The sequence below is a fragment of the Polypterus senegalus genome, chromosome 16 (genome assembly GCF_016835505.1).
Source record: "Polypterus senegalus isolate Bchr_013 chromosome 16, ASM1683550v1, whole genome shotgun sequence".
NCBI lineage: Eukaryota > Metazoa > Chordata > Cladistia > Polypteriformes > Polypteridae > Polypterus > Polypterus senegalus.
The window spans coordinates 27,513,210-27,540,090 of NC_053169.1; the positions used below are offsets into that span (position 1 = coordinate 27,513,210).

Consider the following 26,881-nt stretch of genomic DNA (forward strand, 5'->3'; position numbering starts at 1 on the left):
TTTCCTCTTTATACTGTATATCCATCTGCATTCCTGTGGTTTTTCTTATACATATTTTAAAAGGTATCATTTTGAACTGTTGTTCTTCTAGACTTCTAAATATGGTCTTGCTCTTCATATGAGGAAAGGATTTGTTGTAGCTCAAAACTGTAGCATAAAATATGCTGTCATAGATAGCACTCTGTCAAGAAACAGGACACATTAGCATTTCAGACTTTGCTAACAATATATGTAGGGAAAAGCCAAGCAAAATGACACCTTTTATTGGCTAACTAAAAAGATTACAATATGCAAGGTTTTGAGGCAACTCAGGTCCCTTCGTCAGGCATGATGTAATGTTATTTGGCTTGGTATTCTCTTTTATATTAATTTACTGTGGTTCATACCAATTGTTAGCTGGAGTTTGTGTGTTCTCATATCTGCATGCAGTTTTTATGGGTATTCTGGTTTTCTTCCTAAATCCCAAAAGACGTGCACGGTGACTTTAAATTGCATTTTTAAATTGGATACATTACGTGAATGTAAGTCCTAATATACTCTAATAATGATGATTCAAAAAAGAAAATAGAATTTAAGATTATCTCCGGTTTAATTTCTTCCTTAACATTTGTACAATTACTGCATCTTTTCAGTCTTACCAAACTATGTGATTTAAGACAAGTTTAACAGTTTAATATTGCTGCCCATAATAACACAGTGGATGGCTATTAACTTGTTTATAGCACCCTCTCATAGCAAAATACCTGCAAAATAATTTACAGTAATGAGACATATGTGTAGTATATATAGAACAGGGTTCTGTTGTCATCTTTGTGTTTAGATATTAGCATCTACATTTCATGAAATATTGTGTAGAGATGTCGTGCTGTGCATTATTGTAAAAATGTTATTTATATTTCTCTTAGTATACATTTGCTAACATTTTAGCTTTTTGTTTTTCCCAATTTTTTTCTCTCTCTCTCTGTTTTTCTCTGTATGTCTCTCATCTTAACTCAGCCTATTCTGCAAACTTGGAGTACTTGTGAGACATAGGATATCATTGTTTGGTAAGGCTAGTGTGAGCAAATAAAGCATGTCACCTCTTTATTTCTTGCTCTGTTTTTGTTTTGTTTTGTGTTTGTGTTAAGTCTCTTTGTGTTTGTAAACAACTCTAAAGCATTATAAGGCAGCATGTCCTAAACTGCTTTTTGTCATCAATGCACTAATGTCTTATCATTGATAAGTCACTGAAGTTCTCATGGCTCTAAAGAGATGCTTGTTTTGCAGAGTTTGTTGAGGTCTCTTTGCCAGAAATTATCATTTAAACACGTTTCAATGTTGAGTCTGTTCCACACATATTTACAAAAGGTATTCTGAATCTCTGAAGCTGGATATAGAATCCTTTCCCCTATTTGATTGCAATTACAAATCTGTTTTGGAAGAAATATGTGTAGGCATTTAAAATTTCTTATAGCAGAACTGTTGCAAGCAGGATGTATTCAATGATTAATATATATACTGTTTAACCTGCTGCTAATTTAAGGAGAAATAGGCATAACAATTCTGAGATCACTGAGAGAAACACCATAGTAAAGACTGTCTGCTTTCTTTTTCCTCATTTTCATTTTTGAGCAACACAGAAATGAACAAAAATTTTAAAACCACCTAATGTCTATAAGATACCAAGCTTAATTGGTAGTTTTGAGTGATGCTGAAAATAAGACCCATTCACATTTAAATGTGGTAATTTAAAATGTAATTAGGTTTAAAAAATAAATGGCTACATTATTAGGTTGTTGTGTCTTTGTACACTGGAAAAGACAAGTGTGGAAATTGTTATGATGGTAAATGTAAATATAAGAGAACAATTTTTAAAATTGATGATTCTATGTAAACTCTTGTCAGAATGGCAGTTGGCATTTCACTGTAAGTTTATGATTAACCAGACCTTTGCTTCACGTGTTGTGTTTTGAATAAATCAGTTATTTCACCAGCACTGGGACTAGAGCACTGCAGCTCACAGGCTATAAAACAGAAACTTTCCTTTCAAAAGAGGGGATTTCTATTGCACCACAGCACATAAACACATTTTTAAATCAAAACATGGATCTCAATATTAAAAAAATGCAAAGCACTTTAGCACCCGGTAGAGGTACACAGTGCAAAAATAAATTGAATGGCATGGAACTCTTATTGTCTGTTTGTTTCTCAAATACGGATAAACATTCTGTGTTACAAATGTTCTGTTCTGAGTCTTGTTACTTTTAATCTTTTGTTTGTGAATATTACACCCATAGAAATAGTGTGAAAACTACAACCAATTGCAATGAGGAATTTATCTGTGGCTTCTTCTACACTAAATTGTTTTCTCTTGATTACATACAAGTATGTTGGTATGTGTATGGAGAAATAGAAATTAAGTTTTAGTTAGCTTTCCAGTAAGTGTTTGATCTATAGCCAAAATATTTGATTTTCTTGTGACATTTATTATTAGTTACTGTTTGACTGACACCTTCTTTATCCACGTGGACTTAGAACATTTGAGATACAATTGTTTACATTTGTTGTTTTTCCAATTGGAGCTCCTTTTCAAGACAGACCCATATCACTGCTCTAGCCAGAAAGCATTTCTGTGTCAGGCAGAATCTCCAAATTAAAGGTTGCCTCCTACCAACAGCACCTTCTAGGAGTGCCAAAGGACTTGGACAGGGCTGCACAATGGATCTACAACTCCCATATGGAAGCTGTGCTAGAAGAATCCTAGTATCCAGTGTACTGGAGGAACACATGGCCTGTTCATTAAATTGGTGTTGCAGCCAGTTAATTGAACTTAGCATCCTCTAATGGAATATTCTGTGATTAGTTGTATGGAATGATGCAGCTTCTAAACATAAATTAATAAATGTAGCTGCATTTCATTAATAAAGCCTAATATCATACATTAACATGTGTTAATTACAAAATATAGTTAGCTGTATTTACATTTGTGCTGTATTGGAAATATCCTTAAACTACTTGCATTGCACATGTACTTAGAGCTTTATCACAGCATATCTGACAGAATACTATTTGTTGATACTGTGAAATTGTTTTATGGAAATATTATAGTGTATTTAACATCGGGGTATGTTTAGATATAACTTAACCAGTTTTAAGGAGATTTCCTTTTTGGTACAAATGTAAAAATAGTAAACTATCTTTTCTTACCGAAGTCATAGATTAATTAATTTATGATGAAATGCTTTATTCATGAAATGCAGCTATATTTATTTATTTGTGCACAGAATCCATGTCTGCTTTTTCATGCACATATATGTTTATCCATTAAGCCAATGTATTAGCCTTGGGGACCCACTGAACTGCACATTTTTAAAATAGTTTTGTGTCAAAGACCCTCCACTTGACATCATTCAGGGGTCTGCAGCAGGAGCAGCAAGAGAAGGGTCTGCTACTAGAGTTCTGCAGCCAAATTCCACTGGTAAGTAAGTCTTGCCATACACTTACTGTTTCCTGCCTGGTGGAAAAATGCTGCCACCCACCTTCACCCTAAGTTAAAATAAGTAGGCTTGAGAATTTTACATTAATATTATATATTGTCTTTCATATCTATCTGTGGATCTTTATATATGAATATTTAAGACACTGTGTACTTATTATGGTGGTAAAAAATTGCATTTTACAGGTAATGAAGACAGAAGTTTTGAATTAAGGTAGTTACAGTATATTCAGCAATCATAGCACTTGAAAGTGGTATAGCACATGTATGTAAGAATTTCACTTTACTCTGTACATGTGACTATAATGAGCGCAATTAAATGAGGCTAAGGGGGTTAATTGCAGTTAGCACCAGATCCATTCTGGTAATAGAAAATTTTTCCAAAGCAGCACATGCTACTTTCTAGCTTTCTGAGACTGTGTTTCACAGTGTATTAAGCTACCAGAACCAGTGATGATGAAATGTCAAGCAAATAATGGCATAAAAAAAATTACACAAGATCTATCAACATATTGTCATACAATACAACCACCAAAGGACAGAAAACATATCTCAACATCAACATCAAATACTCATCACCAAAAGCAGCATAAATATTAATACATTTCCAATTTTTGTTGATTATGTAAAGTGCCAAATCATATTGTGCATAAGTAATCAACATAGTTTATGATGAAGAACACTCCAAAACAGCAAGTTGTACAAGTTCACAGACCTATTAAATTGCATCATAAAATATCAACCAATGGGTTGTGTAAATGGGCTGTAGTCTTCAGACTCCAGGCTGGGCATACACATACTGTACATTAACAAAGGTCTGCCTAGGGCACTGCACGTTCCAAGAGCCTGCCCAAATCACCTAGCTGTGCCTGGCACAAAGACAACTTCACAAGTTCAAAAAATAAATACTGTACTATTTAAGAAATTACTTTGAGTGTAACATGGAAAATTGAAAAAAAAAGTGTTTGTGATGGCTAAGTTGAGTTTGCAATAAGTATTTAACAATATGTTAAATTGTTTAGGTGAGTTTACTTACGTATTTAATTTTTGCAAGACATAACCATCTACAGGGAGATGACAGGGACACTTGTCATAAATGCAGAAACAATACTGACTTCATCCCAGAAATGTTTAACCAGCGTGATATCACATTTTGAAATCTTTGCTAAGAGAAGTGTAAAGAAAATGGAAGATATAGTTATTTAAAAGGAAAAATACAGTTTTGTTTTAGTGAATCTTGTCCTTTTAGTAATTTGTAATTCAGTTTGACAGTCATATGAATTATCTTTCAATGATTTAATGGCTGTTTATGGTTAATACATTGCAACAGAGGTTATCTTTCTAAATTAAACTACATCTGTTTTATGTGAGATACTGTACTCTACAAATACTTTATCCATCTGTTTTGCAGATTTTTTCTGTCCTTTACCTTGTTCAGTGTATTGATTAACATGGGTGTTCAAGACTGCAATTTCTTAATTGAAACAGCAAGCAAAGTACTGAGGTAGATCAATTGTCTCCGGGACAGCTATAAGCAGACCTAGGCATAATAAAACCTACTCAAATCCTTAACAATCTTTATACATTCTCTGCATTATATATTTTATTCAGGTAATATTCTCTTAGAAATTAGATTATTTAATGAAAGCAGCATCTCTTGGAGAATTTTGTCACAAGTGAATTTTTAAAATCTCATTGTATATTATTTCTTTAGTCTGATTTGATACTGAATTTGTTTTGCACAAGACTACTTAGATTTCCCATTCAGGGAAAAGAATTCACCTTTAACTTGACCGTGTCTTTAATAATACACTATATACAGTACCCATACAGAAAACAAGTATACTGTATATGGTATGTTTCCTTTCATTTAAATTTTTAAACTATCTAAATACTAGGGTTTACATAAACACAACCATTGATTAATTGATTAACATACTGCTTCAGTATCATTATATTTAATTTCCTTTATTAATGACATCTCTCAGCCTTTTGGTAACTTACATCAACTTATTTTGAAAAGCATACAGAATCAGAAGCAGTATGTCAAATAGCATATTTGGTTTGCTTGGCTTCAGAGTGGTTACAAACTGAACAAGTTTTTTCAGTGTGTAAAAATGTAATCAAGGTTTATGTTGCTCAAGAGTTTCCATCTGAAAATAGCGTATGGAGAATTCAACCTGAAATTTACAGTATGTTAACCTGAGATAACATAAAATGAAATGTAGCATGGTTTGGAAAAAAAGTAAGTCACAATATTAATTAACAAATTTACAGTACGCCAATATTTTGCCTTGGCACTAACAGTCTAGTTCCGTTTGAAAACATTGCTTTCATAGACATTTCTCAGAGTATTTAAACATCATAAAATTTTTAGATCTTGGTAAACTTTTTTTATAAGTTTTATTTCTTGGTGTTCTGGAAATCTTCAGTTATGGAATACACAACTTTACTCATTTTCTAAATCTTCTTATACCATAATTGGGAAGTAAATGACAGAGTCTACTGTAGCAGCATTGGGCAAAGGCAAGAGCCGAACATGGACAGTGAGTCATTCACACAAACTGAATTTGTAATTAGTAATTGCTCCTAGTGCAGCATTTCTTTTCTTCCTTCCCGTTCCTTAAAATGACTAAATCAGCTACTTTAAAGAAGAAAGAATCGGCTCACTGAGGACTTATGAGCCTATGGTAATACCAGTTAGTTTACCAGAAGATGTTGGAATGTTCAAGGTCTCTGAGAAACAGCTGCATCTTTTCAGAGATTGACACAAAATTAATTTTGTTTCATTTACAACATGCATACACTATAACATGCATTCACCTATGATTTTTAAAGAAGTCAGCCTCATACTGTAATTAATAACTTTTGGTCATTGATAAAACCATTTAGTAGCTGTACAAGAGTGGAGTAGTGCCTGTGGGATAAAATGAATATATGTATATTTTGTTTACATTTTGCTCGTTAGGTGATGAGAGCCACAGCAGGAATTTTTTTTTAAACAAGGGGTCAGTGAGGGAAATGTTCTTTTGTTATGAATACAGCATGCTGGAACACAAATTTCTTAATAGTCTAAGGTATTGTAAACACAGTACTTGGGGGGGTTTGAGTGTTGGAGTTATCCACAATGCATTTCATACAACTTGCTCTGCCCTATTAGACATCTTACATTAGGTTCTCGTTAAAAAAAATAACAAAAAACAAAAATCAGTTTATTGTAATTAATTGTGGTATGCAAACTTCAACAACTCTGCATGTCCTTTTTGTCTTGGCTGATTTCTGAAAATAAATTTTACTAGTATATGACATTTTGCAGTATTTTCTGCTTTATTGTTTTAGGGAATGATGCAACATCTATAGTGAATTGCCTTCATATATTGGGCCAGACTCTGGATGCCAGGTATGACCATGCTTTCTGTTTTAATTAATGTGTTGAATGTGCAATTACATACAGTATATACTTGCCTTGACACTATTATATTTACAAGAATAGTAATTTATCTTGCATTATAGTAAGAGTAAGCTCCATATCACTAAGGCCAGGTTTATACTTCACGCAACGCATGCTCCAGCATACGCTCCTGCTATGCAAGAGTTGTACTTTTATACTCATGCGCGTACTTTATGTAAATCTGGAAGAATCCACTAGGTGGGAGTGTGAGATACTATCACGGTGAGAACAGGTTCGACTTCACTGTGATGTGAATTGCCTGGAACATCCATTAAATGACATCTTACCGCAATATCTCTGAAAAGGATGTTTAATGACAACTGTGGAGCCGACCCGGACACAGACAGGCGGACATGTTGTTTTCAAACCACCACACGTTTTATTTACAATTATTTACAATAATGTGTCACTCAGACACTAAATAAAGTCAGTGCACAAACCCCAACACAGTCCTGGCCACTCAATGCCTTTCTTCGCGTCGCCTCCTCTCTGCCTCGTCCTACTTCCACCCGACTCTAACCCTGAATGAAGGGAGGCGGCCCCTTTTATAACAGCCCCGGATGAGCTCCAGGTGTTCTGAACACTCCCCCATTGGCCACGCCCCAGTGTGGCAGAAGTGCCGGCTGTTCTCCCGGCAGCATTCCGGGTGTCCTCCTAAATCTTCCCCCCAGCACTTCTGGGTGTGGCGGAAGTGCTGAGGTAACAGGTCCCCAAGGCATTGGGGCGCCTCCTGGCGGTGACCATGGGCCCCTACAGGGTGGGGCTTCCATGCCCTCAACCCGTGACCCCCAAAGCAACCAGGAAGGCGGTTCGCACGTGATCCAGGGTGGGCGCAGACCCACATCCGGTCCCTCATGGCGTCCCGGCCGGGTCGTGGCCCCTGGCATCCCTGACACAACTTTTTGCTGGTATTGCAACTCGCGCATGCGTCGTTTTAGGGCTCATTTATACTTCATGCTCAGAACGCGTACATGCACACATCATGGCTGCCACGCATTCCCAGCGCTCATTTGACACGTCTTCTGGGCCGGCTGTTCGACTGACAACCGTCTCCCCGCCATTTTGGAATGCAGGGCAGGTGCTGCTATCTATCGGCAACAAAAAGATTTTTTTGTGAATTCCCTATGTAATAAACTTAAGTTATAGCTTAATGAAAATTGCATAATTAGATCTGGACCACCTTATACATGTGACAGAGAGCCTCTATGCGGATCGTATGGGATCGATGTGCGCGCTTCGATGTTTGATGAATGGATCAATGTGGTGAAGCAAAATGCCGACATACCGATGCACTTGTGGTGCTTTTACTGTATATTTAAGCGTTGCATATTCCCGATCGTAATGACACGATATATTTTAAAAGTCTAACATACCATTTTTTGTGCAACATAACATACAGCGCTGTATGTGAGCCACAGAGAAAAAAAATTAAGGACATGGTGAAAAGGTGTATTTTGTGATTAAAGTGGAAATTTCGTCTTTAATCTTGAAATGTCCACTTTAACCTCATAGTTTATCATTAAAGCAGATTGTCATAAACGTCATCCCAGTTTTTTAATCGCTACAAGTTTCTTGGACTTCCTCCTGACCTGACAGCAGTGGCAAGCAGCAATAGATCACTACACAGAACACATTACATGTATGATATTCCAACTCTTTGCAAATTTAGAATCTTTAGATTTATACTTGATATCACTTTCATGATGAAATGCATTAAAGTATGTATGTTACATTTTACAGATAAATCGTTAATTTCATTTAAATAATGAATACTGTTAATAATAACACAAATAGGGGTGACACGGTGGCGGAGCGGTAGCACTGCTGTCTCGCAGGGAGTCATGTCGCTGGTATTCCCTGCTTGGAGTTTACATGTTTTTCTGCTGGGTTTCCACACTGTGCTCCAGTTTCCTTCCAAAGATATGCAGATATAGGGATTTGGTGCTGCTAAAATAAATCCAGTGTATGTGTATGCTTGTATTCACCTTGCAATGAGCAGAGGCCCAGTCCAGGGATCGTTTCTGCCTCGTGCCCAATGCTTGCTGGAATGGACACATCCCTGGATTGATGGATTTAATCATTAAACATCCTTTTCAGAGATATTGCGGTAAGGTGTCATCGGAATTTAATGGGTGTTCCTGGCAATTCACAACACAGAGAAGCCGAACCTGTTCTCACCGTAATAATATCTCACACTGCCACCTAGTGGATTCCTCCAGATTTACGTAAAGTACGCACGCAAGTGTAAAGAGTAAAATGCTTGAGTATCAAAAGTGTCCGCTGCAGCATGCGTCGCGTGAAATATAAACCCAGCCTTAATTTCTGAGGACCAGCTCAGAGAACACGTCAAATGAATGCTGGGAACGCATGGCAGCCATGATGCATGAGCGTCCGCATTCTAAGCGTGAAGTATAAATGAGCCTTAAAATATAAAAAGGCATAGAGTATTATTATTATCCAAGGGCAACACAATCCACTGTAAAAGGATGTTATTATAGTTGATGGAAGAGAACAGGCACAAGTCTTGTGTTGGTTTTTATTGAATTCAAACATTATTATCATGTCCCACACTGTTGAAGTCTTGCTTCTTTTGGATCAAAGGTCATGAAACAGTAACCTAATAAATTATGCTGCCTAGTACACTTTCTTTTAGATTTTAAAATATTTATAAGTCTTTTAAATATGTTTCAAATGGAGAGTCACTTCTTCATGGTATTTCTTTTTATTTTTGTTTGAAATGAAATCATTTTTATAGTGAGCTCGTTTATATTACCATATTACATTCAAGTTGTCAAACATATGTTTATTCAAAGAGGTCTTAAAAGGAATCACTTATTTAGTGTTGTTCATATTATCGAAACAAAATGAATTCAAGTGAGTTTGATTAAGTGTATTTAATTTCCCAGTCGGAAAGCATTTAAACTCCTTCATAACCATGCTGGTAAAATTGTGAGATCTTAACTGTGGTCATTCTGAAAAGAAATATACAGTAGTCAAAATGGTACATTTAGGGTGAAATGCTCCATACTCTGCTTGCCAAAATTAGCCAACATACATAAGGTGTATATCAAAAAATATTTTTTCCTAATAAACAAACTTTTAATACATCAGAATAAGAAGCAGTTACAAATATCTACTTTAACAAATAGCAGATCAAGAAGAAGGAAAACCATCTACTTGTAATTTACCAGTCTGGAGAAGTTCAACTTTATTATCCCTTTGTTATTTTTTTTGTGTTTCCTGCCTTCTTCCAGTCCATGCTCCATTTACCTGATATGGGAAGAGCCACATAGTCTTGCACTCCTAGTTCATAAGAGCTTCCATTGAAATAGTCATCATTCTCTGTAAAGCACACTTTAATCCAATATCTGCACAAGAATAACATACTGCATTTGATTTTGGAACTTAAGAAATATGTACTTATTTACATGGATATAAAGTAGTTACTCCATTCTACATTTTTCACGTTCTTCTGCTTAAAAAGACTTTTGGAAATATATTAAAATTGAAATTTTTTTCACTAAAATATTCACTGTACAGCACACGTCCAAAATGGAGAAACAACTATTGACATACTCAAAAGCAGATTTCAGTGAAGAAACTAATTGAACTGAATATTTAAGCAGCTGTTTTTGTGTCTCTGTTGCAGGACAGTGATGAAGACAGGGCTTGAATCCGTTAAGGCAGCATTGAGGATTTTTTTCATAAATGCTGCAGAAGATTTGGAGAAGACACTGGAAAATCTGAAACTGGGTCAGTTTGCACATACCAGGATGCAACCCAAAGGAGTCACCCAAATCATCAACTACACAACGGTTGCTCTTCTGCCAGTCTTGTCTTCTCTTTTTGAGCACATCGGGCAAAATCTTTTTGGAGAAGATATTATATGTGAGTGTTTATTTAAAAGGTTTTAAATTTTATCTCACTTACACAAGGGAAGCACAGCTTTTCACTATGCATTATCAAATGTTTATTTAATTAGTTAAGGAAGTGGCATCTCCATTTTACATTTTTTGTAACATGAAATATGGTTTTATTAGCGTACACATAGTTCTTTTAAGATTTTTAAATAAAATTATATTATTAAACAGTAATAGGAACATGTCACAGAAATACATTGTCATATGGGACATGTGAGAGGAAAACTAATACAGATGCATATAAAAAAACACCCATCCATCTATGAAAGGTGCAAAAGTTGAAATACTGTACAGTATATGAGGCAAGAGCGGAATATTGATAGGATACATTACAGGAAGTATAGTTCTATCAATAATTAAAGAGACCATCTGTTTTTGCAATAAGATTCTTGCACGCAGAGAACAAAACACATGGAAAAGTGGTAAGGACACATAGTACAACAGTAGGCATTACTTGCAGAGGATGTAAAGACAAAACAGTATCTGTCACGGAAGACAGAATGATAGAAAGGACTCTTTATTAATGGAATGATAAAAACATATGGGACAGAGAAACACAAAGAGTATCCAATACCCAAAATGAACAGACACGACAACATAGCCCTAACATCTAGACCTAACTCCAGAAATTGATCCCTGAACGTTAGGTGTAATAGCTGAGCCACGTGCCCACCATTTTTAGTATGAAAAGAACTTCTCAAATTTCTCTCTTCTCTTTGTAATCATTTGAGTGCTTTCCCGACCATTTAACTGAGTTTGCCTCTATGACCTAGCAAGAATTCCTTTTATCAGCTTATGGTGTCCCTAACACACCTGATCTTTAGTTGCATTTAAAGGGACGTGCTTCCAAGGCATCTCCCTAACTGCCAGCTCTGTTATAGTAAAAGTATGGTCCCATAATACTGGAACTGGCAGTTTCAGATGGTTCTTTCCATTTAACGTTGATAATATGATTTGGTAATAAACTGAATTTTGATCAGATCCTATAGTAAATGTCAGAGCCACCTACACTTCCTCCTGTAGTGCTTAGGTGAACCATGCTCCTGCTGTGTGCTTCATTTTACTGTTTAGTGCCCGCTGTCCACTATGCCACCCAGATTAATGAATTACTTTGTGAAGTGCACACAGGCCTGCTCAACCTGACATAATACTTCCCAACAGGCTGTTAGTGGCTCGTATTTTGTTCCAAAAGTGTCAGACAATAATTGGTCTATGTTTGACCTCTATTGCTAAAGACTAGGAATTTTAAGTTTTTTTCTTAACGTAAGTTAACTTCATTTACAATATGAAGAATTCTAGCTTTTGCTGCACTTTACCAAAAAAGAATTTGTGATATTTTGATGCTGTAACATTAAGATTTTTGTTTTAGTTATTAATCATGGTGCTGAAGAGTGGAGTTGTGTTGTATGTTGTTTAGCCCATGCAAAAAACAATTTCACTGTATTCTGTAAATGTGAAAATGATAATTCTATAACAGGAAAATCATGACTTTTTAAATGTACTTTACTTTATTCTGACAGTACCTCTGATGTGCAATGGTTGCAGGTGAAGATTTAAGTACCGTATGCATTTATGTGTAATAACGTGTATATTTTTTTTCTTTTTGCAGTGGATGATGTTCAAGTGTCTTGCTATAGAATTCTTAACAGCTTGTATGGATTGGGTACTAGCAAAAGCATTTATGTGGAAAGGTATCTTCTTATATCAACTGGTAAAACATTTATAATTTTGAAAGTATTAGGTTGTTAAGCTTTTGTTTTGTATTCAGTTCAATTGTAAGTATATTGCTATTCTTAAAAATTTATATATTCAGTAAAGAATACTTTATTGAAACTTTATTATTTCATTAATGTTTTTGTCATCTATGGTCGCATTACATACTGTATATTTATTTTTGTGGTCTTTTTTTGTCTATTTTTTCTTTTTTTTATTATGCTGTACTGCTTTTCTAGTAAGGAGAACTGAACATTTTAATATAATATTAAGTACTGTGCCTAAATAAAATACATAACTAAATGTTTTATTGATATTTTAAGTGCAGTTCACATAGGATGTTTTAGTGCTTTTTATTCTAAAGGTTTTTTTATTATCATTTAAGGTGTTTTACAGTGAAATAAGGAGATAAAGAGTAATGCTAATAATCCAAAAACTTACTGAATCATTTATGTTTGGTAGAAAGTAGTAAGACAATGTTTAGTTTACCGATTCACTTTCTGATCCCACTTTCCCTTTACAGGGTTTTGGTGAATCAAAGCATGTTCTGTCAAGATTGTGCTTACAATAGGAAATAACAATGGATGAGATACAAGTCCTTCAATGTACATGCACCCAGCTCTCACTAATACAAATTCACTTTAGAATAAAAATTTGCACTGACATAAACATCTTTGGCTCATGGTTGGAACCCAGTGGATTACCAAAAATCTATATGGACACAGAGAGAAGTATGGATATGCAGGCAGTGACCACCCTGTGAAATAATCCAAATTTCCCGTATCTATAGTGCAATGTCTCTAGCTACTGAACCATTCTACCACCACATCTGTATGCATATATTTTTATTTTTTCAATGCAGTTTTTAAAGCAATTACATTATAAGAATGGTCCTTCGGTCAGGAATGTGACTCTTGACATAAAGTGATTGCTTCATAATGCTTGGAAAAAACTGATAAATATTAACCCTACCTATCATTACACTTTATCCTTATATATGTATTTGTTTACCAGTACTCCTATTGGTTATACGTTTTTATGCAGTTGCTCATTTTAAACTTTTTGAAAGTTTAATTACTGCACCTTATTCTGTATAATCATAAGAAATAATCACTTTCCATGTTTTTAATAGTAAAACATAAGAAAGCAAAGTGCTAAATGTCTGATTGTCTGTCTTTTGATTTTGAAAAATGTAATTTCATTTGCAGACAGAGGCCTGCTTTGGGTGAATGTCTCGCTGCCTTTGCAGGTGCCTTTCCTGTGTCATTTTTGGAACCTCATCTAAACAAATACAATCCTTACTCCATCTACAATACAAAGTCCTCAAGAGAAAGAACAGGTTAGTTATTTGTCTGTTAATGTTTTCTGCAGTCTGTACCGTATGTAACATTCTTGATTATTGAATATCCAATAAGAATTGTTTTCTTAGGTTGGTTTCACTTCTTATAACGGTTTATCTTAAAAAATAATACCTTCTTTAATGTTGCTATTGCTGGTCGATGATATGCAGGTTGTTTGTTAAGTATGTGTACTTGAGTTCAGTGCACATGTATTATTACTTGAAGGTGCAGTATACATGCTATTCTCAGTTTACCTCATATCAACCCTGATTACTTAGTATCTACTATATCAATTAAGCTGTATCGTGACCTTAGACTTAAAAATTGATATTTGCCATTGTAATCATGTAGTCTTTGAAAGAAGAGTAATATAAGAGTTGCTATATGGAATACACAGGTGGTTATAAACCTCCTGCATTTCTGTCTTCTCACTGCAGTCCTTTGAGCACTTTCCCAACTCAACATTTAACTGAATATGCCTCTGCGACCCGGCTAGAATTCCTTTTATCAGCTCATGGTGTCAATCATAGGTACTAAGAGTTAATAAGTGTATAAAAAGTGCTGGTTCCTGGTAATTCACAGCATTTATCCTACAAATGTGGGGGGAAGATAAGGAAGTTAATCGTTATATAAATAAACCATTAACTTGTATTTCCATAAGTCAGTGCCAACAAAGGAAGTTTCTAAAAACTGAAAAACATTAAATGTAATACTATTTTAACCATTACATAATAAAAGTGATTGGACTAACTCTTTAGGCTTGGCTTAATTTGTATCACACGTTATTTAAAGGAACCAATTGTAAAAGAAAAAATAAAGTGTCTCTCAGGTGCAGATATGCAATGTGTATGGGCTTGAACTGGACAGAATCAGTCAGGCTAACATATTAGAATTGTTTACGAAACCAACACAAATATATACTGCAACAGCACTAGGCATATTAGCATCTACATTTACCTTCCCTTTTCAATCTTTATAAAAGTACCTTATCAATTCATTCTCATTAAAATATGAGACAGAGCTGTGTAACACCCGTTTTGTTTTATCTTAATGGATTGTCAGTCAGCCTCAAACATTGTAGAGTATTAAAACAGAATTAAGGATTGATTGTCGGTGCAGTGATCAGCGCTGCTGTCTCATAGATACAGAGCACTGGACTCAAATCCTTTATGGTGTACATGTACTTTTGATTATTATAATATCTGTAGAAACAGTCTTATATCTGTTATTTTTGTCTCATGTAAGCTTGAATTAAAAATATTTTTGTACCCATTTGAATATAGTGAACTTGAAAATGATAAAATTATACATGTCAAACAAAGTTATACAAATAATCTTTTTATCTTCATTTCTGTTTGATATCAAAGTTCTTAACTTGCCAGCCCAGGTTGAAGATGTATGTATAAGCATTCCTTTCTTGGACAAACTGCTTGAAGAAATAATGGACCTTGCTGAATCTGGGGTACGATATACACAGATGCCACATGTGATGGAGGTTATATTGCCAATGCTTTGTAGTTATATGTCTCATTGGTGGGAACATGGACCTGAAAACAACCCAGACAAAATGGACATGTGCTGCACTGCTTTGACGTCCGATCACATGAATACATTGTTAGGAAATATCCTGAAAATCATTTACAATAATCTTGGTATTGATGAAGGTGCTTGGATGAAACGATTAGCAGGTAATGTCAAATAAAACTCCAAACCTCATTTGACACTGTTTACTTCTCTAGTGTCTTTGTTTTTGTGTATAGTATATTTTACTAGTTTAGTCATATCTTAGCTTATACAGCATTTTCCTACATCATAATGCTGTATTGTTTATATACTAATTAAATTGTTATTGCTGACTATGTTCAAAAATATGAAAAAAATAAATATGTATGACTTAAAACTTGTGTTATCTATTTTTATTGTCTTCTTTATGTTCATTAGTTCTATATTCTTTATATTTTTTTATTCTTATATTGTTATACAGCTTTGGCATACCCTTATTTTCAGAGATAGAGCTCTTTTGATTAGAAATATATTTGTATTTCAATCATTACTGCTTGAAAATACAGAATGTATGATATTTGAATGTACTGTATATCATTTCTTTGTTATAAAATAATTTTGTCGTGGTAGAGAATATTGGCAGTTTAGTACAGATTATTAATTTTATTCACATATGTGATGTAACTACTACATGCACCTTTTGATAACACTTTTTATAACTGTGTACATCAAAATAAAGTCAAATTGTGCTTGGTGTGTGGGTGTGCGTGTGTGTGTGTGCGCCCTGCGGTGGGCTGGCACCCTGCCTGGGGTTTGTTTCCTGTCTTGCGCCCTGTGTTGGCTGGGATTGGCTCCAGCAGACCCCGTAACCTGTAGTTAGGATATAGCAGGTTGGATAATGGATAACATGTGTAAGGGATTATGAACTGGGTGTCTAATAACATTCATTATATCTTAACTGAAAAATGGGAAGGAATGCCAGTGCCAATACTGATGTTACCGCTGTAAGTTTCTCACTTTTTCTATGTTCTCCTTTCAGTGTTCTCACAACCAATCATAAGCAAGGCACAGCCACAACTTCTCAAAACCCACTTTTTGCCACTTATGGAGAAGCTAAAGAAAAAAGCAGCAACAGTGCTTATAGATGAGGAGCACCTGAAGGCAGAAGGCAGAGGAGACATGTCTGAAGCGGAACTCCTTATTCTTGATGAATTCACTATACTAGCCCGTGACCTCTATGCCTTTTATCCTCTACTTATTAGATTTGTAGATTATAACAGGTAGTTAATAACTTGTCATTCATTTTTTCTTCTCCTGTCTTACATCTGTAAGTCTTTTGTTTATAGGATATTCTTGAAAATGTTTCATCCTCATTACTGCAACAAACTTTGTGATTTTGTTATTGGATACATCTTTAATATATAAGGTCAAATGGAAAAAAAATTTTCAAGAAACAAGTTGTGCTGTAAACGGCTAGGAATCTTTAGGCAATCACACAGTTAATCAAATACAGTACTTACATTCATTGTGCTATCCTTTTTTAAAAAAAACTACCAAAGTTACTAAGCTGAAATATAATTTTAAGAATGCAACAAATGCATTCATGTTTAGGAATATTTTTTCTTTCTTTCTGGCTATTTTATTACATATTTGTCTATTTATTTTAAACCTTATCATATCAAATGTATACATCAGCTCAGTGTAGAACATTTTATATTGAAAATAGTAATTGTTTTTTTTTATATATGAATTGATAAATGTCATCAGATAAAAAGACATAGTTGCATTCAATCACAATTTTATGTATTTTAAAAATCATAAAGGAACTGTTACCTGTTTCTAGTGCTTTCTTCAATAATGCGTGTATTGTTAGGAATTGCAGTTTACATCTATACTGCCTCATAGCACTTGTACCCTGATGTAGTTGCTGGCTGGGATACCTTTTGTGTAGACTTGGTTTTAGCTGTTTTCTCTTTCTCTTGAGGTAATCTGATTTCCACCAAGAGTTCAAACATACACCTTGTGCTCATAGTTGACAGAATGGTTTATACTCCACCATGACCCTTACGAGGGAAAAGCAAGTTTAGAAAATGGTTGCTTTTACATATTAATAAAGAGAATGAAATTGTTTGTTCACCAAATGTTTGCCTCTGCATCCAAGATCATGTAATATAAAATTGTTAGCAAAGATGAAGAAGAAAAAGGGAACCTTCGACTCCTTTCTAGACAAAATTGTTTTCATTCATTATAACTGATGTGCTTTACACTGGTTCTAGTGGGCCATTGTGTTGCTAATTTGTCTCATAATCCCGGTCTTATTTGGAAGCCAATTTGTACAGTTTATCATTTTGATGTACTTCTTATTCCAGCTCTGCGTGCCCTCTTAGAAATTACAAATACAATAGGTTTTTACTTTGTTGTAAATTGTTGCAGAGTAGTTCAAAGTTTCATTTTTATTTTTGTTTTAGTTTATATATGTTCTACAGTTAGACTGTCCTATTAATTGTTTTCTTTAACTAACTACTAATTAAGTGCAAGTGAAAAGCCCAGTTATCAGCAGACAATTTCATTTTTTTGTTTTTGTGTTTATTTGAGTTGAACATAAATTAGGTGCTTGAAAAATTTGTTTAAAAACTATTAAGAAAGCAAATAAGGCCAAGAGGTAGATATTTCCATTGATTAACCAAACATTTTGTTTTTCCCTAGAAAAAATAAACACTTGCAGGAATAAGTACAACAGAATGAGAGTAGGAACAAACATAACAGACTTAAGTAACACCAAGAACTGTCTGACTTAAAATTTACTAGAAAGAAAATTGGTAACCATAGTGACTTCTAAGGACCAGGCTTAATATCCACTCATTAGAGTGTAAAAAGAGTGATTTGTGTTTATACATTAATTCAAGAATAGTTATATTCTTGTAACTGATTTTAAGCATATTGTGCAGTATCACTGTTTGTGAATAGACATCTTTTCAATTATTAAACTAAATAAAATTAGGCCAGCTTTGTAATTCAGTTTTTCCTATTTCTCAGTTGCTCATGACTACCAAGAAGCCATTAAACAGAAAGCTTTATTGAAGTCTTCAGTCAGTTTTGGCCAATATGTTTTCTGGATAACATGGCAAAGAAATGTGTGAATATCTGTTCTCCTGAATGTGCATGTCAAGTTTTGTCATTATTTTAAAAAATGATGCTCCTCATGAATGTAATCTATGCAGGAATTCACATAAATCTGAAGTATGTGTTATTCTTAAGAATTAGCATTCATTTACATTTCTTTCATTATAGTTTGAATTGGCTAATATGGAGTAAGGCTTAATATTTAGCTGTTAAACTGAAAGGGACCATGAAAGAAAAGACTCTTGTCTTAAAACTGGAAAAAATGAAGGCATTGTGTTAAATCCAAAATTAAAAAATGGCACTGTTAGGTATCATTGATTCCATACTTTGTGAGTGAAATCAAAATAGCTAAAGAATTGAAATGAAAGTTGAAAAGTAAAGTATGCACAAAGAGGCCTAGGATCTGAAAACTACTACTAACTTTGACATTTTTTTTATTGGAGAATTCTACTTACCTGGTTTTCTAGATTTAACCAGTGATAGCTGTCTATAGCAATCCTATTGTTTTCATTGTTTTTCAAAGCTTATAATACTAATTGATCACATTACCTTTTTAGAGCAAAGTGGCTGAAAGAGCCAAATGCAGAGGCAGAAGAATTATTTCGTATGGTTGCAGAAGTCTTCATATTCTGGGCAAAATCTCATGTAAGCCATTTCCTTCATTGTGAATATGTTATATAAAACTCTTTTAAAGAATCTTTATTGATGGCCTCTGTTACTTTAACAGGGCACATAACAAACACAGCAATGTAGTGTGCAAGTTTTCAAGGAAGTTTGTTTTGTTATTATTTTTATTATTATTATTATTCAGTGTTTATACTGGGATAATTAGTATTTTTGGGAATGTGTTCATTTACATTTGTAGCAGTTTGCATCCGTAGCCTCTGGATGCTACCAAGTTTTTAAATTGTACAAATAATGTATTGCAAGCTGTAAACATTTGCATAAAGATTCAAACTATTTAATCTTTAAGCATTCTAATGTTTAAACAAAATATTCACTTTATTTTTTTCCATCTAGAATTTCAAAAGGGAGGAGCAGAACTTTGTGGTTCAGAATGAGATCAACAACATGTCATTTCTAATTACTGATACCAAATCAAAAATGTCAAAGGTACGGATGCCACTTCTAATGTCATTGGGTTCTCTTGCACCATTGTGATTTGCTGTTTGTATTATGTACATTGCTAAAAAAAAAAAATCCTATATTTAATTCTACATTATTAAAGATTTTTTGTTACAAAAGTTATTTCTGTTTTTTGAAAAGCAACCAGAGAATTAGTAAAGAGCTATAACAATTACTTTTGACAACTCAAGCACAAGCAAAAAAGAGAAAAATGCGTACCTAACTAGAAATGGCATACAATGCAATTCTGCAATTAAAATAGGTTCATTGACAAGGAGTCAACTAAATTGGGAATCATAGAATCTCCAGCACAGCACATTAGTATTTATTTAAGGAATTTTAACGTGTTAAAGACTGCATTCAGGAGGATTGTGCCTTATAAATCAGAAGGGTGTTAAAGTTTGTCAAGATACCAATGCATGTGTATCTGTCTCTGAAAGTTTGTTGTTATATCTAACAGAAGTTCTAAATACCTTAAAAAAGGAAAGCTTCTAATGCCATATGCTAACTCTTATAGATTGTAATGGTTTAAAAGAAGAAGTTAGGCAAACAAATCATTGGGGTACCAGCTGGCTGCTCCATTTTATTTGGCAAAGATAAAAAGTAGAAAATAACAAACACTTTTGGGTTTTGGCCCAAACAGAAGTACAAAGAGCTTTTAGAAGTTCCCAAACATGTGCAGGTTCAAGAATGAATCCTGACTTCTGGTGACTTCTTGGTTTACGTATCACCAACCTGGTAATTGGGAATCATAAAATATGTGACTAACATCTCCAGCACAGCACATTAATATTTATTTAACAAATTTTTATTTGTTGAGGACTGCATTCAGGAGGATTGTGCTTTATAAATTAGAAGGGTGTTAAAGTTTCTCAAAATATCAATACTTGTGTATCTATCTATGCATGTTTGTTGTTATGTCTAACTGATGTCACAAGAATAACCAAGAGACATTGGGAAGGTTTGGGTCAGCCACTTGTATAATATTTCCCGACTGCAAAATCTTTTAAAAGACAAAGACATGTTTACACAACTGCGTCCAAAACAGAACTGACTATCATCTTTAAGATGGAGGATTTTAAACCCTCACAGGGGAAGTGATGTCATCAGGACCGGACCCAGAAGTGACATCTTTGGCTACCCCAAAACAGGGTTGGATTTCCCGAGAATGGTCTGTAAGGAATTAAGAGAATTAAGGCACTTTGCCACCACCTAATCCGGCGTAGAAATACATTTATTCAGGCCCTTTGGTTGTCCCCTAAACACGCATGTGTGACACTGTGTAGCTTTAAACACAAAGTAAGGACTTTTCTTTAACCATTTTTGTCATGGTGCATCACATATGCCTATGGTTATTGAATATAACCTCAGTAATCAGTCAAAAACCCTTTGCTGGTCTTTAGCATGCAGAGGTATAGACACTTCAGTTAGAACATGAGCACTCTGTGCACAATCCATTGCAATAAGAATATTCATCTGGGGCACCAGTACTTGAAAAGTACTGAATGATGAAGTTATAAAGTGTGAATACTACAACAACAACAACATTTATTTATATAGCACATTTTCATACAAAAAAAAAAATGTAGCTCAAAGTGCTTTACAAAATGAAGAACAGAAAAATAGAAGACACAGTAAACAAATAAAAATAAGTCAACATTAATTAACATAGAATAAGTAAGGTCTGATGGCCAGGGTGGACAGAAAAAACAAAAAAAAAACTCCAGATGGCTGGAGAAAAAAAAAAAAAATCTGCAGGGATTCCAGACCATGAGACCACCCAGTCCCCTCTGGGCAATCTACCTAACATAAATGAAACAGTCCTCTTTGTATTTAGGGTTCTCATGGAAGGACTTGATGATGATGGTCACGTAGACTTCTGGCTTTCAGTCCATCAATGTTGGAGCATCATGATGCTCTGAGTAGGTGGTGGTGGCGCAGGCCGCCACCACAAAGAAACTGGAAAAAGAAACAGAAGAGAGAGTTGGGGTCAGTACGGATTTTAGAGCCACTATGAATAGTTATTATGATGAATTGAACATACAGAGTATCAGGATTAAGTTAAAGTGAAGTTAGGAGAAAGCCATGTTAAAGTAATGTGTTTTCAGCAGTTTTTTAAAGTGCTCCACTGTATTAGCCTGGCGAATTCCTATTGACAGGCTATTCCAGATTTTAGGTGCATAACAGCAGAAGGCCGCCTCACCACTTCTTTTAAGTTTAGCTTTTGGAATTCTAAGGAGACACTCATTTGAGGATCTAAGGTTATGATTTGGAATATAGGGTGTCAGACATTCCGATATATAAGATGGAGCGAGATTATTTAAGGATTTATAAACCATAAGCAGAATTTTAAAGTCAATCCTGAATGACACAGGTAACCATGTGACATCAAAACTGGAGAGATGTACTCGGATTTTCTTTTCCTAGTTAGGATTCTGCACTCGTTGCAAGTGATTTATGTCTTTTTTGGGTAGTCCTGAGAGGAGTGCGTTACAGTAATCTAGTCGACTGAAAACAAAAGCGTGAATTAATTTCTCAGCATCTTTCAATGATATAAGAGGTCTAACTTTTGCTATGTTTCTTAAGTGAAAAATGCTGTCCTAGTGGTCTGATGAATATGCGATTTAAAATTCAGATTACAGTCAACAGTTACCCCTAAGTTTTTTACTTCCGTTTTAACTTTTAATCCTAATTCATCAAGTTTATTTCTGATAACCTCATTGAATCCATTATTGCTAATTACTAAAATTTCAGTTTTCTCTTTATTTAGTTTGAGAAAATTACTATTCATCCATTCAGAAATACCAGTAAGACATTGTGTTAGTGAATCGAGAGAGTCTGTGTCATCAGGTGCTACTGATAAGTACAGCTGTGTGTCATCAGCATAGCTGTGGTAGCTTACGTTGTAACCTGAGATAATCTGACCTAACGGAAGCATATAGATTGAGAATAACAGTGGACCCAGGATAGAGCCTTGTGGAACACCATATCGGATATCATGTGTCTTTGAGATGTGATTACCACAACTCACAAAGAATTTTCTTCCTGCCAGGTAGGATTCAAACCAATTTAAGACACTACCAGAGAGGCCCACCCATTGACTAAGGCGATTTCTAAGAATATTATGATCAATGGTGTCAAATGCGGCACTCATATCTAAGAGGATGAGAACAGATAAATGGCCTCTGTCTGCATTCACTCGCAAATCATTTACTACTTTAACGAGTGCAGTTTCTATGCTGTGATTTGTTCTAAAACCTGAGTGAAATTTATCAAGAAAATACCAGTACCAATACTACTATTGTATGTATAACAAAAAGTATGTTAGAGCTTCAAAATCAAAACTGCAGTAACATGTCTTAACTGATTTTTTTTTTAAATACCAGTTTTGCTTATTTTATATCTATATTTGTTAATTTAGATTCTAAACCAATACAATTCCTCAGGGGTGATTCCTGAAGCATGGAACAATTTGTTGTCTGTCATGTAGACTCCACAATTATTTTGTCACGATTCAAAGTATTTGTTTCTTCATTAGTGGAAATGTGTTTTTATTCATTTAAATAACTTGTTTGAAGATAATTGTGTACATATTTGGTTTGCAGGGTGCTGTTTTGGATCAAGAGAGAAAAAAGTTAAAGAGAAAAGGAGACAGATATTCATTGCAAACATCTCTTATTGTAGCTGCATTAAAAAGGCTTCTCCCAATTGGTTTAAATATATGTGCACCTGGAGATCAAGAATTAATTGCTTTGGCAAAGCATAGGTTCATTATGGTAAGCAATCTGCTCCTTGGGCTATGTTTTAAAGGTATTTTTTATTATGAACTGTTTATTACTTTTATATTATAGCACATTCTAAACAAAACAAAAATGTCCAGATTAATATAAATGCCTATCCCAAAGAAACTTTTACACATAATTATATTGCTTGTCCAAGCAAAACAGTTCCAACCACTGCATTCTCATAATGCCTTTGTCACTTAATGATAGTTATGAAGAAAATAAAAATAAGGATGGTTAGAATGAGAAATATTATAACATAATTATTAACAGTTTTTTTTCTGAAGGAGGTACCCTGTTAAAAGAAGTTCTAAATACCTGAAATAAGGAAAGCTTCTAATGCCATATACTAACTGTTACAGATTTTAATTTTTTAAAAGAAGAATAAATTAGGCAAACAAATCATTGGAGTAGCAGCTGGCTGCTCCACTTTATTTGGCAATGATAAAAAGTAGAAAATCACAAACACTTTTGGGTTTTGGCCAAACAGAAAAACAAAGAGCTTATAGAAGTTCTCAAACCTCTTCATTTGCAGGTTCAAGAATGAATCCTGACTTCTGGTGTCTTCTTGGTTTATATATTGCCATCCCGGAAGGGGCAGGCTTTGTAGTGGAGGAACTGGGTCACATGCCATCCAACCAGTGAGCCCATGACCTTCGGGTAGAAAAAGAAGAAGTGGATAGTGACAGAACCCCCTCTCTGTTCAGATGGTGCCAGTTACCTGCTGAATTACTTGAAGATGTTGCCTATGAATTGATACTTGACTAGATTTTAACACCTAGTTAGAAATTAGTGGCAGTGGTGCTTAAAATATTGCACTTAAACTGGAACTCGAAACATACTGGGTTTGATGTTCATTCCCCTTCACTGTCAAAGAGACACTGGTCAATAAGTTTCAACTGAATAACAACCACCTGTATTGCAGGGTCCTGCCTAAGCTGTGTTATTTTGCTGTGGTAAGGGATGGTAGTGCAGCATTATTACACAGCAATTTTATATTTAGCTTCCACTTGCCGAGTGCACAGTTTTACTTACCGTGTCTTACTTGTGTCAGTTCTGTTACTGTCTTTGTGTTCCCTAAGTATGGGCAGCAGAAGCAAAACCTTAGTTTGACTACACCATGTAAGGTTGTGGGTTATTTTTGTGATGTTTCTGATTCCACTAAAAGAATAGGTATAATATTGATAAATAATCATCTAGATCATTTAGAAATGATTTAGAAATGTCTTTGAAAAGTCATTTGAGTTCATGCTTGATCAGTCTGAGGCACACTTATTTAACACAAGCAGGTGTATTTCTGTTAAAATGGCCTAATCATATTTACATGTTCCTGTAGATGGAATTGGTATACACGTTAATACTTTTTAAAGTTTTTTTTATATTTTAATAAAGTTTACTATAATTTCTGTTCAAATATGTATCTAGGTGTCTTTAATTACCTTTCAGACAGCCTTGGACTCACAATCCCTCCTAACCCATTAACAGCTGTGTTTGGGGTTCTTCCAGAGGGGCTTAAAGTGGAGAAAGACAAACAAATTGTGATTGCATTCACTACACTCTTGGAACGCAGACTTATTCTGATAAACTGGAAGAACCTAAACTCTCCTCTTTTAAGTCAGTGGGAAACCGATGTGTTATATTATTTGAAATTGGAAAAAATCAAATACTCAGTTAGAGGATCCGTACAGACTTTTTTCAAAACATGGCAGGATCAAATCAGTAATATTTTAAAATAAGTTTATAAAGCACAGAGAATTTATTAATTTAGGTATATTTACAAGCCTTAAATTTTACACCGTTTGGCTTGCTCTCTCTCTCAGGGGTGGGGATTGATCTGTTCTTAACTCAATTCTTCTTTTTGTAAAAACTTGATTGTTTTGTATGGATTATAATAAAATTAATAAAAAAATGTATCTAGGTGTAAAAAGCATTTTTTTTCAATGTAGTTAGTTATGTATGTATTTATTTATTTTAAACAGAAGGACACAGAAGATGAAGTCAGGGAAATAATTCGTAATAACCTTCACCTACAAGGAAAAGTAAGTCCATGGAATGCAAGTTATGTTAAATTAATTCCTACTTATTAAACCCTACGCCTGTTTTTAAGACAAAGCTATCTGGTGCTTTATTACTAAATGTGTATAAATTACATTTCAAAACAAGAAGGCAAAACAATTTATTGATGTTTATCCTTTTGTTAGAGCAAACAATACATTGTTTTTGCATCCACATGATTTAATGAAGAACAGTAATAAAACATGACATAATATATACTTTGAGACCACTAAAAATCAGTCAATAGCTTTAATTGAAATAATGTAGCTATATTAAATCCTCCAGACATTCTTTTTCACCCTCATTTCTGCTGCAAACAGAAGACATGACTATCAGCCAGACTAAATAAACAAACATTTTTTAGTATATGCAGAATAAAGGTGTAGAGATGTGATCAGATAATTTCCCATACAGCCTTTTGTAATCAAAGCCACATTTTATTTTAAAATATACATTTGGGAATATTGAGTTTGTTTGCCTTTAGAAAGAATTGTTTAACCCTAAAATGAAAAGTTAAAAAACATTTTAAACTATTTTTTATATAAATTCAAATACAGTAATACCTTTGTTAAAGAATCCTGGGAGAATGAAAATACCTTATGTCAAAGTCAGCATAAAATATGCTATGGTACATACACAAGCTCAAGTCCCATTCTGCTAGAGTGCTGTTGTTGTGCACACAGACCCAGAATATACATTGTCTGTCTTTGATTTTGTATGTGCTTAGTTATTATATGCTGTAATTTATTATAATGCTTAGTTATTTTACACATACTGTATTTATATTAATATATTTAAAGTAATGCATTTATTTTGCATGTCACAAAAATTCAAAGCAGCATCTTTAGAAAGTAAAACGCATATTATAAAGTTAGCAGATGCTCTATAAAAGAAGTGCCATATATTAAACCACAGGGGGTAACACTTGGTCATGAAAGAAGCCAGTACAGAGTGTGGAAGTGTGGGTGGTATGGATTGAGCTCACTTAACCCTCGGGCATTTCAGAGATGCGCTTCACTGCTACTAATGTCTATTTGTCTGGCACTTGGTATACAGCAAGTCTCTTTAAGGATCCTCCCTTGTATCTTCTCACATAGTTAGGTAAAGTTGGTCAGATACTGCTACTTGTGAGCCCACTTGAGATATGAAGTGGAACCGGTGGCGTTAACTGACTAAGCAGTGAATGAGCTAGATGAGAGTGTGTACAACTGCAAGTAAGGAAACTTTTGAACAACTGACGTGGTGGTACCAAGGAAGGGGACAGAAAACAGCGTGAGCCCGCAAACTCACCTCCCCTGCAGCCCCGAGTCATTAAAATACATGTCCAGTATACTTCCAACAAGCTATAATCCTGGCAAGCATCTACTTTTTTAACTGAGGTATTACTGTATTAG

At 34.5% G+C, this 26,881-nt stretch overlaps 1 protein-coding gene across 3 annotated transcripts in view; it reads left to right on the forward strand.

Annotated features, from left to right (window-relative positions):
• The window catches only part of ryr2a (ryanodine receptor 2a (cardiac)), a 612,010-nt gene that overhangs the window by 447,220 nt on the left and 137,909 nt on the right, over positions 1-26,881 (forward strand). For all 3 annotated transcript variants that reach the window (XM_039738686.1, XM_039738687.1, XM_039738688.1), the window contains 11 exons: positions 997-1,046; positions 6,815-6,875; positions 10,576-10,814; positions 12,456-12,537; positions 13,768-13,898; positions 15,267-15,587; positions 16,442-16,682; positions 19,083-19,170; positions 19,546-19,638; positions 23,256-23,426; positions 25,412-25,471. In XM_039738686.1, coding sequence (XP_039594620.1) covers positions 997-1,046; positions 6,815-6,875; positions 10,576-10,814; positions 12,456-12,537; positions 13,768-13,898; positions 15,267-15,587; positions 16,442-16,682; positions 19,083-19,170; positions 19,546-19,638; positions 23,256-23,426; positions 25,412-25,471 — 1,537 coding nt within the window. The remainder of the gene's footprint in view (positions 1-996; positions 1,047-6,814; positions 6,876-10,575; positions 10,815-12,455; positions 12,538-13,767; positions 13,899-15,266; positions 15,588-16,441; positions 16,683-19,082; positions 19,171-19,545; positions 19,639-23,255; positions 23,427-25,411; positions 25,472-26,881) is intronic.